The following is a 14,670-nucleotide window of genomic DNA, read 5'->3' as shown; positions in this document are numbered from 1 at the left end:
AATTACATCTAATAATGAAGGCCTTTGTTACCAAGTCAATTAACCATGAGAACAGCCTGTTACTTTTAGTGTTGATCTGAGCATTAAGTGGGACTGGTTACGTCTTTAAATGTTTAAATAAATGCTGCAAAGATTCAAGCTTTTTTCCAAGTTTTTCTGAATCTTTTTTTTGAGTTTACAGTAAAAAAAAAAAAAAATCTTCACAAATTGTGAAGTCAGTCTTTTCAATTTTACACAGGTGGTTGGATGTTACACTCTGGAAATGGAAGGAAGGTGAGTGTTATTAACCATGTGGTCCACGGACACGCTGCACCTCCACCTCCATGACAATTTTAAGCTGACATAGCAAAAAGCTGCAGCCACGCTGAGTCTCTATTTCAGCCCACACTGAAAGTTCGGACTTCAAAGTTTTTAAATTTCAATTACAGGCCAGTAAATCCAGAGTTATGATAATATATATAAGCCATGCTTTTTCTAAATACTGTCGTCACATTTTTGTGTGTGTGTTTTAAGCGTTTTCTAAGGACAGCGTGAAAACAGTAAAGAAAGGAAAAAAAGCCACCTCTTTCCTATCGGTAGAAAAATGTACCATGTGGACGAATTAAAAAAAAGTCAACATGTGGGATTTGGTTGTTTAGGAAGAGGGAAAAGTTTTGGGAGTGACAGTGACAGTAATGGCAGCGAGACAGAGCGAGTGAGAGAGAGAGCGAGAGAGAGAGTTTTTAGATGTGGGAGATTTGTGACGTGTGGAGTGTATACTTAGTGTGTTGTGTTGACTTGTGTAGCTGTTCTGTTGTGTAGTCGTTTTGTTTTGTGTGTCAGTGAGGGCACTAATGAATGTCACAAAGGCACATTTGAAAGGTAAACACTGTCACTAAGTAGAAAACCAGCGGAGTGATACACCTCCTGTTGTCAGGCCTGCAGGTTTATCCCTGTGCCGTTCTCCTCTGTCTTTTGGTGGACAAACTTTTTTTTTACTGGCACACATCATTTGTGGGGCATCTTATTGCGAAACCTGATTGTTCTCTCATTTTAGTTTTAGTAATATTTTTAAATGGTTGTAGAAAATGAAAAAACAAAACAAACAGCAGGTGTATTGTCTGCATTTTTAGATAAATAGTTGTATATGTTTAGAAAATGTACATTTTATATTTGCATTTCAAGTTATAAAAATTTACTCAAAATGTCTGGGTTTTTTTTACAGTAAAAAATACTACTAGGATTTTAAGTTCTTTGTGTGATTTCAGATCAGTAATAGTACTATTAATAGTAATTGTAGTACAAATGCAGTATGTCAGTGAAAAAAACAACAAAATTCAGTTGAGCTGAAAAGAATGATACCAAACAAGGCAAGGGGAAAAAAATAAAATGAAACAAACGTAAACTCAAAAGGAGTCAAAAATGGCCGGTTGTATTTCAGGCCTCAGTGGGTTAATCCAACAAATGATGAAAAATTAGGTTTAAATTTTTGTTCATGACAGTGCATTTCTGACATTTTGTGTAATTTAAGCATCTAACAATGTGATTGTTTTCTAACAAAAAACAGTGTGAAACTTAAATTAGACTTGTGTTTGTAAATGAACCGCCCCATGTTGTGTAGCTTTCTGGATTGGGCTACATATTATTTAATATACAGGCTATACAGTACATAACATCAAAACTCACATGTTTTATGTAACTAAAGTGTGTAATTATGTGGGCTACAGACAATAATTAAGTTATAGACTATATTTATACGAAAAACGTGTATACTTAGTGCATTTGAATCATTTTAACCATATGTAACCACCTGCATATGTGGGGGGTTGATTTCTTTGCCACCCTAAGAAAATTTCTCTAGATCCGCCCCTGCTCACGGGCACACGGGGAATAAACTCAAAAAGCACAGCTTTATTGCTGGAAAACAGATCACAAATAATACAATATTAAACTGGGAAAATCTAAATGTAAGGTACACCAGGAACCACAAGGAGAACCACACACAGCATATGAGAGATCTCAACACTAACACAGCGAAACACAGGGCTTAAATACACTGGGAAATAACGAGGGGAATGAGACACAGAAGGGGAGCACAGCTGAGAGAAATTGGACATAACCAGACCCAAAGGAAGCGAAACTCAGTACATTCACGTAGGACACAGACCTTCAAAGTAAAACAGGAAATGTAACAGACACAGACTTGACTAGGGGAGACAGCACTAAGAAACACAGAAAACAACAACAAGGAGACATGGAGGGCAGCTACTAAATACTTAGAAAACTAAAGAGAATACAAGAAAGCCAAACTAAGACACTAGACTAAAGAATAAACTGGGGCAACAAAGAGAAGTAAGATAAAAATACAAAAATTTAGAGACACAAGAAACTCAAAACACTGGGTCACCGACCCAGCACCGTGACAAACAGGGGAACTGTTGTGTCCCTCCCACCTGTTCTTTTCAAAATGTTTAGTGTAGCTGAAATACTGTTCAATCCCACTGTTGTAAGTAGAAATTAATAAGATCCATACAAAAAGCTTTAAACTGGAAAGGCTGTGGGAAATATCTGACTGAGTCTAACTTTCCCCAGCTTGGACTCGACCCACCATGCTTTATTGTGCCATTCTTGTCCATGTGTTAGACTTACTACAGTCCAGCTCTGAGGTCTTTACACTGCCTGCCTGTCCGTCAGAGGATAGACTTTAAAGTTCTGATGCTGGTCTATAAAGCTCTGAATGGTTTAGTACCAAAATACATCAGTGACCTCCTGACCCACTATGAACCTTCCGGATCCCTCAGGTCATCTGGATCGTTTTTTTTTTTTATCAGTTCCCAGAGTCAGAACCAGCCACGGAGAAGCTGCATTCAGCTTTTATGCTCCATATATGTGGAACAAACTCCCAGAAAGCCTCAGATCAGCTGAAATTTGCTTAGTTTACTTAAATCCAGGTTGAAGACTCACCTATTCTCAGCTGCATTTGAGTAAAACACCAAATCCACACTTTTAAGCTTAAATTTCAAAGCTTACATTTTAACTACTGATTTCATCTGCTGTTCTGATTTTATCTACTGTTTTTTTTAAATCAATTTTAAATCATGCTTTTTATTCGTTTTTGTTTTTTAATGTCTCTGTAAACCACTTTGAATCACCTTGTGGTTGAATTGTGCTATATAAATAAACTTGCCTTGCTAATGAATGTGGCTAACCAACCAAAGGCTTTAAAAAAAGATATACAAAACTTTAAACGTCAATCATGGTGGGACATTTTGTATCAACAACTAAAGAAAATCCCTTTGAATACCTCATGTGAAAATTGTTTGTTGTGATGTTGCACTAAAAAAATTAAAAATGACTCATTTGTAACCCAACACTGCAGTCTGTTGACTTTATTCTGACCTTGTTCAAGGTGTTAGCAGGAAAGATATGTGGGTTTTAAGGACCAACTCCAGCACCAGTAACTGCTCTGAAATCTGATTTATTTTTTATTTGATCCAACAACAAGAAAACACCCTCACGAAACCAACTCTTCTTTTTAAACGTCCTTTTTGTTTAACAAAAATGCTGTATAACATGCACAATTCAGTACCTGATCAGTTAAAACCCTCAACCTCCCAGGCATATTTACATAAATACATATCCCCCCCTTTGTCAGGTCTGTGATGGCAGACTGTGTGGAGAGTGGACAGAGTGTGGACCCAAATGCAGACTAAAGACACGGTACTGGACTGCAGTCAAAAATGAAAGTGAGCTTTTTATTTTTGACTGCACAAAATACAACCAAAGCAAAAGGGAGACTAAGATTAAACCAACGAAAACTAAACACAAGGTACCTGGAACAAGGAAACCTGAGACCTGAAACATGACGGATGATGAACATGACAAGGATCTGACGAGGGACAAAGGGAGACTCACATAATAAAGATACACAAAGGCAAACGAGAGGGAACAAAAGGGAACTAACTCAAAGTAATTAAGAACCAGAAATCTAAATGATTAAACCGGGAAACTAAATAATACCAGAAAAGGACTAAGAAACATAAATCGCTACCATCGTAAGAAAACAAGGCCAGAAGTCCAAAAACATAAATGCTCAGTAACAGACCTATCACCATAACATCTATAAATTTACATATTATAATTCCGTGTCCATTATTTTGTGAATAAGGAACCAGATTTTCGGACAATGTTTTATTTTTATATTGAGTCAGGTTACATAATATCAGTATCAACAACAAAGCAGCAGTCAAAAAATATACAATTGTCAGGCGCTAAACATCCGGTAAAGTCACAGCTTTTTACAATAGATATAAACATATTTTTAATGAAACCTTGTAGCCTTGGACAGACGTCTGTACTTCTGGTTACCCCTGATTTAGTAGTTAATAATAGCCACAGTGTTGGAGTGTAATGGAATACATGTACTGCCGTTACGTATTTAAAATACAAAATACGAGTAACTGTATTCCGTTACAATTACCGTTTAAAAAGGTAGTATTCAGAATACAGTTACTTTGTTGAAATGAATGGATTACACTGCGGTATTTTTCTGTTTCATATGTTAGGCTATGCCATCTCTATTTTTGGGAATTCCACGCCGGTGGAATGTGTCTGTGAGCGCGAGGAGGGAGAAAAAGAGGTGAAAAGTACGAGATTCACCGACCAGAAACGGGAGCTGGAAGCATCTAAATATAATAATAACCATTGCAGCCAAAAAGAATGCCTGAGGAGCCCATTTGTAAGTACGCTATTAAGACTCGACTGTACACTGTGTTTGTGTTTTCCTCCGAAACAGTAAGTTCCATTGGAGCAGCCTTTCAACGCCTCTCTCTGTCTCTCGCTAGCAAAGTTGACCCAGACAACAAAGTAAAGCTAGTTTTCAGCTATGAGCCGACACGGAACCCACCGTATTAGCCAGAGGACCCTTTTTTACGGTTCGGAGCCACAGAGCTGTTTTATATACGCGCAGAATTGTTTTCTATACGACATACATGTCCATCCTACTGATACTCATTTTATATTAAAATGTAAAAATCCTGTTGGTTTTGGTATGGTGAATAACCTTCAGTAATAGTAATAAATCACTAGCAATAGTACATTCATGTAGTTGTAAAAAGCATGATAATATATTAAGTAATCCAAAGTATTCAAAATACGTTACTCTCATTGAGTAACGTAAAAGAATACGTTACAAAATACATTTTCATGTATTCTGTAATTCGTAGTGGAATACATTTTAAAAGTAACCTTCCCAACACTGGATAACCACAGTAAACATTGGGGATAAATATTTCTCCCTAACTTATAAAAATGAAATCTTTTAATGAAATTGTTGAATCTTGACTTTTAAGGAGACTTTTTCGGAAAGCAGCTTGAGCTTTGAGAAGAGGGTCAGAAGAAAAAAAACATACAAAAAAGACTCTTAAACAAGCACTCACACACAGAGATAGAAACATTAGCATTTCCACAATGTCACAAGCCAAAGAAAATATAATGCTTCCTCCTCAAGATATCATTTCTCAAGAGAAGTACCAAAAGGCATTAGTTTGAAGCTGTAGTTTTTGAAGATAAAAAAAACTACAGCTTCGAGGTGATCATATAAAAAAGGGTCATCATATATGAATTTTTTATTTTTTTTTGCAAGAATTTAATTTCAGTGCACACTGTAGTTACATGACGGGGTAGCAGGGATACAAAGCGATGCCACACTGGTTGCCTGTGTTGCGTGCCATCCGGATGTATCCCTGATCTCCGAAGGTTGTTCCCCAGCTGGAGAGTAAAAAAAAAAAAAAAAAAATCATTATGAAATAATAGCTCATCGGTGAAATTGAACTGTTTTTAAAACTCCACATGTCATTCAGCAGCTGGTTGCTTTGTTTTAATCTATGAATAAACATTAACAAAGCTGTCTTTCTTCTTCTTCTTCTTCTTCTTCTTCTTCTTTACATTTAACTAGGTGCAGTGCATGGTTAATTATTAATACGGATAGGAAACTTATATACATGGGTATGTTCAAACTTTTGATTGGCTGTATTCTTTTGAAGTCTTAATGTTTCCATGGAATAACTAATGTTTGATTAAACTTTAATTTAAGGATGGAGGCCAACTGGTATATCGCAGCCCAACAGTCTGGAGAGTTATTGCTTAAGTTTAAAAATATATATAATTTAAAGAAATCCACTTTAGTCCTGTCAGCAAAAACTGAAAGTCTGAACAGAATGTAACAATCAGTCTTTGCATGTTAATGATATGTACTTTCCTAAAAAGCGCTGACTTTTCTCTTTCATTTCCTGTTTGTCTTGTAGAGTCCTCCCAGAATGCACCACATAAGTGAACAGATAGTGGAAGACAATAGAAGCCCTGTCTATAAAATCACTTTGTATATATAACCCAGATTCCAAAGAAATCAGTGGAGTGAAAATGTCTCACCTGTTCTTTACGAGCCAGTAGTCTTGTCCATTCAGAGTACCGTAGCCCACTGCCAACACACCGTGATTCACCTCTTGTGTGCATGATGGGTCATTATACACTCCTGAAATGATAAGAAGAATTACCAATCTCATTGTAACATTCCAAAAAGCTAAAAACAATAATTTCCAAGAAAGTTTTATTAATTCAAGCTTTTCTCGAAACATCTTCATTCCTCCAAACTTCTCAAAACTATTTTTCCATATTAATAGACAAGAGTACACTTGACACCTGACGAAGTGTATCTTACCACTTCTATAGAAACTAAATCTGGGCCGCCTAGCATCAATTGCCACTGAAATGGGTCCAATGGTAGCAAGACCCTGCTTCAGAGCGTTCTCGTCCCCTTCAGGCAGAAACTGGTAACTGGAGCAGTTGGCAGCACGGGTTGCTGGGTTGTAGTGGCACTGATCATCCTGAAGTTAAAGGACAAAATGTTAAAGGATCTGATGCAGTCAGGAAAAAAAATTAAAAAATAAAAATCTTAAATTATTCTTGTTTATTAAAAACATACAAGGCAGGCCTTAGACAGAACTGAACAAACTGGGAGATGGGACCTCATACCACTAGAAGTGACACCAACCATCAGAGCAGTCCTTGAGCTTGCTCTACTTGCCCATTCTAATGTGACATTTTACATATGAATGATACTTTGGCAAAGTTGTGGATTATTTTGGATTATGAGCTGCAGTTTTTTTTTTAAACCACCCCTTTAGTCACCAGACACTGGAAAACAGGCTCTCCCTTGACTGAACTGCACCTCACTCATAAAAGAGAAAGTCAGTGGTTTCATAATTTGTACTTCAGGACAAAACTAAACCTAAAGATTTTTTCAAAATACACACATATTGTCATGTCCATATTGAATATTTTTGGTCACTATGCTTATAGAATATTTAACATCAAAAAGTTGCTTTTTCAAATATCTTTTTCTAAAATTAAAAACATCGCCACCCCCGTGAGGCTGGAACAGTCTGCTGAATCGTCTCAGAACTGGCCTCCTCCACACAAACAACAGCGAACTACATAAAGCCTGGAGGACAAACATGTTGTCCGCTCCGATTAATTTATTGTTGCTCCAAAGAGACGTTAACAGCTGACCACAGTGTGAGTGTTGCTGTCTACAGCCTGAAGGATCAGACTCAACTTCTTGCTGGTTTTTATACACCCACCTAGGTGTCTCATACAGGGTTTTGTAAAGCTTGTGTTAGAGTCCTGTGTTTATTATTTTTTTTGCAAAACTTTGTTCACATTGTATGAACAACAAAAATAAAACAGAATATGATGACTGAAAATCATTTAAACACAATATTTAAATTGAAAATTGAAAATTAGACAAAGACAACATAAACTAACATTATATAAACATATTAAAAAATAGTAACATTCCTTAGATTAAATAAAAAATAAAGTAGCTTTGCTCCTGTCTACTCAATTTTTACTGTAAATAATGGAGTCAGATGTTTTGGTTTTACCTTATGAACATTCACCTATCACTAATATTATAGCTGAAAACATCAGTTAAGTACGTAGGTATGTTCTTTTAGCACAAAAGTGTGCTTATAGGGCCACAAAAAGGTTGTGTGTTTACTTACACGTCCTGTATATGGGTATGAAGCATCAGAGTCGATTCCGTGGTTGTCGATGACATACTGGAAAGCTCGGGTCATGAAGCCTCCGTTGCAGCCGTGGTTGCCATATTTGCCGGAACAATCCACCAGGTTTTGAGGACTGAGATCCACCAGCTTTCCTGTACTCTTGGCTAACTGGCCTTCCAGGGCCCCTGCAGCACTGAAGGCCCAGCAAGACCCACAAGCACCCTAAGATAAAAAAAACAAACCCATAGGATCTAAAATACAAATATGCTTTTATTCTCAGTATTCCTCTAAATGTCCATCTTAATAGCACTGATGCACTTTTTTACAATACCAACTACAAAAAAAAAGTCCTGCAGTGATTTGCAAATCCCATAAATGTTGAAACTGAGACACTTTACAATTTCATGACAAATATGAATTCGATTTTGAATTTCATGGCAGCAAAAGATGTCTCAAAAATGTTGGGATGGAGGCAACGAAAATTTTGAAAATAATTAGACTAACTAGCAAAAGGTATTTTACACAGCATCCCAACACCCTTGGAATTATGGTTGTAAAACTTTGACCCCAAATTACACATCTGACTGCACTTGTAGCTGTGACAAAATAAACAAGCTGAAACACACTGGTCTGGCAACAAAGGTGTTCTTTATATTAGTTCTGTTGCTTGAGTTTTCCTTTCTGGTCTCTTTCCACACTTCTTAGAAATCCATAAAGAAATCCATCTTGATTTTGATTTAATATATACAATTCATTGATATAATAATAAATAAAGACAGAGTGAAAAATCCCCCTTCAACAATGTTCCTGTAGCTTGTCACTACATCAGACAGAAATAGAATAAATTCCTTGTGCATCATTTCACACATTTCTGTGTTTGGCAGCTCAACAGGCGTTTGTAGAGGTGTTGGTGAAGCAAGGGTCCAGCAGGGTGTAGGAGGTTAAAGAACTCAAGTGATTAAATGAGAATGTTTTTTGGTCAGTTACATTTACCCTGTTGCACAGAACAGAAGCAATGCCAAAATCAATATGTGTGTGTCTCTGGTTAAATGATATTCATCTGCACAACACAAGTTAATAATAAATTGGGCATCAAAATCTGTTTCTTTCTTTTAAAATTATTATTTTTATCTTTATGATTTTTCCCCTTAGACTCCACGCAAAGCAATTTCAGCACAGAAAGTCATATGGATTTAAAATACCCTAAAGTAATGCATATTTTAGCACTAAACGTTTCTAGAGACAAATAAAGTGAAGCTTTGGAATGGACTATTTACATACAGAAAGAAAAGGCAGAACATTAAGACATATATTTCCTTATTTCACCTTAATTTTTGTATATTAATCATCCAAAAACTAAGATAACGAGACAGTTTTGAAAGTATCTAGGTTAAAAAAAAACCCTGTAAGACCGTGCTACCCACCTTCTTTGCACCAAGACAAATGGATGTGACCAAATAATTGCTAAACTAGCAACTGTGGTAATGACATCCTGTGTAAACATGAACCTTTTCAAAGAATAAGGAACAGGATGAATGGGGGATATGTTGACACTACTGCCTGTGTGGCTATGAGACATCAAATGTTTTTGCTCTTCTCAGCAGCACTAATACATATACATTGATTTAAATGCCCTCTTCTTTTCTTTTCTTTTTACCTGCATCTTGACTTTGGTGACACAACCCTTCTCTCTCCAGTCCATGGTGTCTGGTATGCCAGAACCTGATGCCCCTGCAAAGGGAGACGGCGCCCTCTGGATGTCAGTGGGAGGAGTGAGACTGGCAAAAAACTGCATGATCTCTTCTTCTGTCTATGAGAAAGAAAATGGCAATGATGAAATAAGAAACAAAAGCCAGTCACAGCTGGCAGACAGTTATCAAAGTTTTCAACTTCAATGTGCTTTATAAACTTTCTAAAAGCTTTAATTTTTCATATAAATCTCCCCTATGCAATATTTATATGTTATAATCTCCCTGACTTCATTAGAGCCATTTTAATGTTTAATTTCATAATCAAACTTTGCATCTAATCCAACTACTAACCAAGCTGCAGGCAACTGGAGCTGTAAAAACATTGTGGTGCATCAAGTGCCGCTCCAAGCACTAACAGGATGTGTCAACAGGAAGACCAAACATGTTGCAAGACAACAAAAGGCCATGGTGGCTGTCTTTTTGATTTAAGCTACACTGTAAGAACAAGTCCTAATATAAAAGTATTTTACTTGTATTTTACAGTTTCGTTCTGTTCTTCTAGAATATCATTAAATTTACATAAAAAGACTGTGATTTCACATTTCAAATGTAAATTAACGTAAAATCACTGTAATGTAATAAAACAGAACTTTCTTGTTTTTTGTCTGTACAATCTAAATATGATTGTTAAAATACATTCACAAATGTATCATGATTGCACAGATATTTGTCCGTTATTTGAAGGATTGAACTGTTGAATTCAAATGTAATGCTATGGCAAAATATATAACATGATTCCTATAAACGTTGTTTACATAAAATAATTATTACTATTATTGCTACTTAGGGCCATCGTGGCTCAAGCGTTGGCAGTTCGCCTTGTAATCACAAGGTTGCTGGTTCAAGCCCCGCCTCGGACACTCTTGGTCATTGTGTCCTTGGTCAAGACTCTTCACCTACTGGTGATGGCCAGATGGTGCGATATGGCAGCCTCGCCTCTCTCAGTCTGTCCCAGGGTATGCAATCCATTATTATTTAAACCAACTGTTAACAGTATGTTTCTGTACATTTAAGTATTATTATTCATATTGCCACATTCATTGACCTTGTTTATAGGTAATTTCATTGTTTGATCACATTAAAATGTTCCTAATTTAATGTTTAAAAGCGCTTGAGAAAGGCAAAATCCCATGTAAAATTAGGGCAACAAACTGTATTATCATTACTGAAAATAACTGTATTTTTATGAGAAAGTTATTTTCTGTTATTGTATGTTATTACTTTGGCGCCCCAGCTGCAGGAATATTACTGTTTTTCTAGGATTTTTTTTTTTTTTTAACAGTGTAGACTTTTCACCTCAAGAATAATTTTCCAGAGCTCCATCTCACCAGACTTAATTTTTGGGTCATAAAGCTCGAGATATTTCTTGATGTAAACTTCTAGTTTCTCATTCATTAGCTTAAACATGAGAGAAGGCAACAAGGGAAGAAAGGGTGCTTCTACAGAAGCTAAAAATGTGAGCTGCAGAAGTGTAGATGTAAACGCAGGAAGTGAAAAAAAGTATTTTGAGGGGCAGGTGGAAACTGATCATATAACTGTGGCATGAGGTTTTGAGCCAGCATCACTGTGGAGGTTTTATGTGGAAAATGATGGTCAAGTGTTTTGACATAACTCTGTTGGGCCTGAACACAAAGACTTTTGAGCCACTTGTAGCCTCAGTTTTCTGCCAGTAATCTATCATCCATCACACACCCAGCTACTCTTCAATACGGATCAGCTTTGATCCTGTTGACCTTTTCAACATCATTAATACAATCACCATTATTGAATAAAAAATATCATAAGTCAAAAACATTAATGAAGCAAGAGAGTGTCTCACCAGGTCTCCCATGTGATTCATGCCCAGTTCATAGGTGTGAAGTCCCATTGAGGCCTCCAGGTTGTGCACGGTAATCATCTTCAGGTTATTCTCCCACAGCTTGCGGCGGTGAGCATTCTCCACCTCACATAAAGAAAGAGCAGATGAGGTGAAAATGCCATATAAGTTAATTATAAGCCTTGTGCAGAGTTTGTCCATACAAATATAACACTTTAAAAAAATATTTATTACTACTTTTTGTCACATACATCATTTTTGTAGCTCTTCCCATGTGTCTTCTTCCACAGCTCCCAGTGTGCGTCCAGTGTGGATTCAAACATGGCTGCTGCCCCGGCACACAGGGAGATGAGGAGCAACAGCAGGCCTGCAAACACACAAACATAGACGATGACACGAGAAGACAGGATGTCACCTGACCTTTGATGAGACTGATGCTCACTAACACACTGAGAAAACAACCTGCCTGGCAAAGAGCTCAAGTTTCCAGTCAGAAACAGACCTTAGTTTCATAAAAACCACACATAGAGACTCTGGCACGACACAGGCCAAAATATTTTCAGAGTTGTGTTACATGTTGACAAAAAGAAAACAACAAAAAGATGGAAATCAAAACAAAGAATAGGCGTTTAGTGAAATATGAGCACAACTGAACTTGTTTATGAGAGCCCCTGATATTTAATTCTTCTTATTAAAATCCAACATTTACTCTAAAAGGTTAACAGAAGCCACAACTATTTTCCTAGATTCATACATGGTAATTTTTCCCAAATTAAAAGGCCTTTTTTTCACAATTTCACTGTCTTGATCTGCTTCTCAGTCAGAACGCGGAAAAACATGATTGTAAATATTGGTTTACGTCACTTGTTATCAGAAGGGCTGGCAACAAGCTGAAAAAGGCATACAAGAATCAACAAACAGGCCTCAAAATACAAAAAGGGAGAGTGTTTGCTCAGTTTTCTTACAATGACTAAGAGCAAATATACAAAACTAAAGACAGTGAAGTGATTCCACTGAACACTTCTGTTTGAACTGAGTGTTCAAGCATGTTACCAGATTATAATTGGTGCTGATGTTGTCTCCAGGGGTTTTATACTGAGGTGGCTCATTGGCCTTATCTACATAGCAAAAGTCACTTTTTAAAAAACAGCTTTTTGCACTGACCACTGTGTCTTTAGTCTCTGAGTGTTAAGAGAAGTCTCAAGTATAACTTCCACATATTTAAGGCTGTGCAAAATTTTCAAAATGACGCCACAGTCACAAGGCCTGAAGTGAAACTTATGAACAAGCAAGAAGTACATCCATGAATATGAAGCTCCACCTGGTACAGTTCCCAGCTGGGGAAAGGACCCTCTTCAAACAACACACACAATACCCTCAGTGTAGAACCTAAATGTAATATGATATATATAATATTTTTTAACCAGAATTTATAACTCATCAGGCTTCTCATACTAATGTATGCGATTTAAGTAAGCCATCTATTCAATTTTTACTTGGACTTTTACCCCAAAAGCACTTTGACTGGCTCTTTTTTCCGCTTCGCTTTGTTGTCAGTTTCATAAATACAAATACAAAAACGAAGAATTCCGGTTTTATATTACTTTCAAATTGTTTTACTAAACAAATGCTACAGCGTAGTTGTACAGCACAGCCTTCCTGTCAATGGTGTAATTACATAAGGATATACTAAAAATACACCGAGTGTGTTTGGACGATTTCTTTTTCTGCATTTATTTAACATTATAGAAACACTTTACTTCACTGTGATGACATTATAACAAGGTTACAATGTATTTCTATCGTTGAACACACCTGCGGCCTGAACAAAGAAAAGTCTTTGAAAGCTACATAAACGAAAGTAAACTAAATTATGAAGCTTTTTATGGGGCGATGTCCGCCTTTTTGTTTTACCAGCGATTAATATTTCTACTAAAGCTATTAAAGTATTACTGGAAAGTGTTTCACTTGCCTTGATTAGTCGGACTCATCTTTGCTGCGCGGAAATTCAGTCTGACTGCGTTTCCTTGTTGCTATTATTTAAGAACGAAGTGTCACATGTTCTCTCGCAGTTCTTCCTCTTTCGAAAGTAAAAGCTACACCGTTTTCCTCACAGTGCAGGAAAGGAATAGTTGAACGCAAAAGACATAAAACAGAAGGTAAACAAAAACCACTTATTCAGAGGTTTTCCCAAAAACTTGAACCACACAATTGCACATTTTCGGAAAGTATGACAAGTACACACACTCAGCATTTTATGCACATTAAAAGTGTCTTACTTCCCACATTTAGCATTTTCATTACACTTTATGAGCAATCAAGTTTTTTAGTTTTAATTTATTAAGTTATTTATCTTTAGTTCAGTGTAGTTGGGTTTATTTCCAGATTGGGGTTTCCTCGTTATTATTTTATGTTTTAGTTTAGCTTCTTATTAGACTGAGAGTTGTGTTTCTGTTTTATATTAGTATGGCAGAGGCAAGATTAAAGTTCAGAATAAACACAACAGAAGCACATCGCTTTGTCAAAGAAGGTATCTCACAGTCATGTTTCATATGCCAGAATTCCTTTCTTGAAATTACAAATTCGACCAAGCTGACAAAGTTATTTCCAACAATATTTCCTTTGAGTTTTCATTTGATCTCAGTGACTAATATTCTAATATTCTATTCTATTCTATTGCCTCAGAATGGCATAAAATCATAATTTTAGCTGTAGCTACCCATATTAACCTTACTATAAGACTATCCTGTGTGCAAATGACAGTTTTCTCTGAGGGTTAGAAATATGGAAATGGAAACTTGGAGAATGGAAAATGATATTATGGCAATCCACTTATTAGAATTTTATATTTAATTCATTGAAACTAATCAGAAAGGTCAGGAAGGTCATTAAAAATCTTGGAAGTTAATTCTGCAGTTACAGGAATAAGTGGTTCTGGAAAGAAGTGAAGGTCAAAATAAATATTCGACCTGTCAGCTGTAAATGAAAGATCATGAGGTCAGTACGTTGTCTGCTGTTGGATGAACACAGAAAACTGAAAGAGGAACAAACCAAATCA

At 36.4% G+C, this 14,670-nt stretch overlaps 2 protein-coding genes across 2 annotated transcripts in view; both read right to left on the bottom strand.

Moving 5' to 3' along the window:
- LOC101485929 (cathepsin S) overlaps positions 1-13,640 on the bottom strand; it is a 38,398-nt gene extending 24,758 nt beyond the window's left edge. Inside the window, exon 1 of the mRNA XM_076890194.1 lies at positions 13,585-13,640. Within this exon, the coding sequence (XP_076746309.1) occupies positions 13,585-13,603 (19 nt within the window). The 5' untranslated portion in view covers positions 13,604-13,640. The remainder of the gene's footprint in view (positions 1-13,584) is intronic.
- LOC105940410 (cathepsin S) lies at positions 4,156-13,665 on the bottom strand. Its single transcript, XM_004560147.5, has 8 exons — positions 13,585-13,665; positions 11,864-11,979; positions 11,616-11,738; positions 9,703-9,855; positions 8,043-8,267; positions 6,698-6,863; positions 6,409-6,511; positions 4,156-5,748 (listed from the first exon to the last, which is right to left on the bottom strand). The coding sequence occupies exons 1-8, from the start codon at positions 13,601-13,603 to the stop codon at positions 5,649-5,651; spliced, it is 1,005 nt and encodes a 334-aa protein (XP_004560204.3). The 5' UTR covers positions 13,604-13,665; the 3' UTR covers positions 4,156-5,648.
- Positions 13,666-14,670: the final 1,005 nt, after the last annotated feature.

The sequence above is a fragment of the Maylandia zebra genome, linkage group LG11, assembly GCF_041146795.1.
Source record: "Maylandia zebra isolate NMK-2024a linkage group LG11, Mzebra_GT3a, whole genome shotgun sequence".
Classification (NCBI taxonomy): domain Eukaryota; kingdom Metazoa; phylum Chordata; class Actinopteri; order Cichliformes; family Cichlidae; genus Maylandia; species Maylandia zebra.
This window is presented reverse-complemented; position numbering and strand designations above follow the sequence as displayed.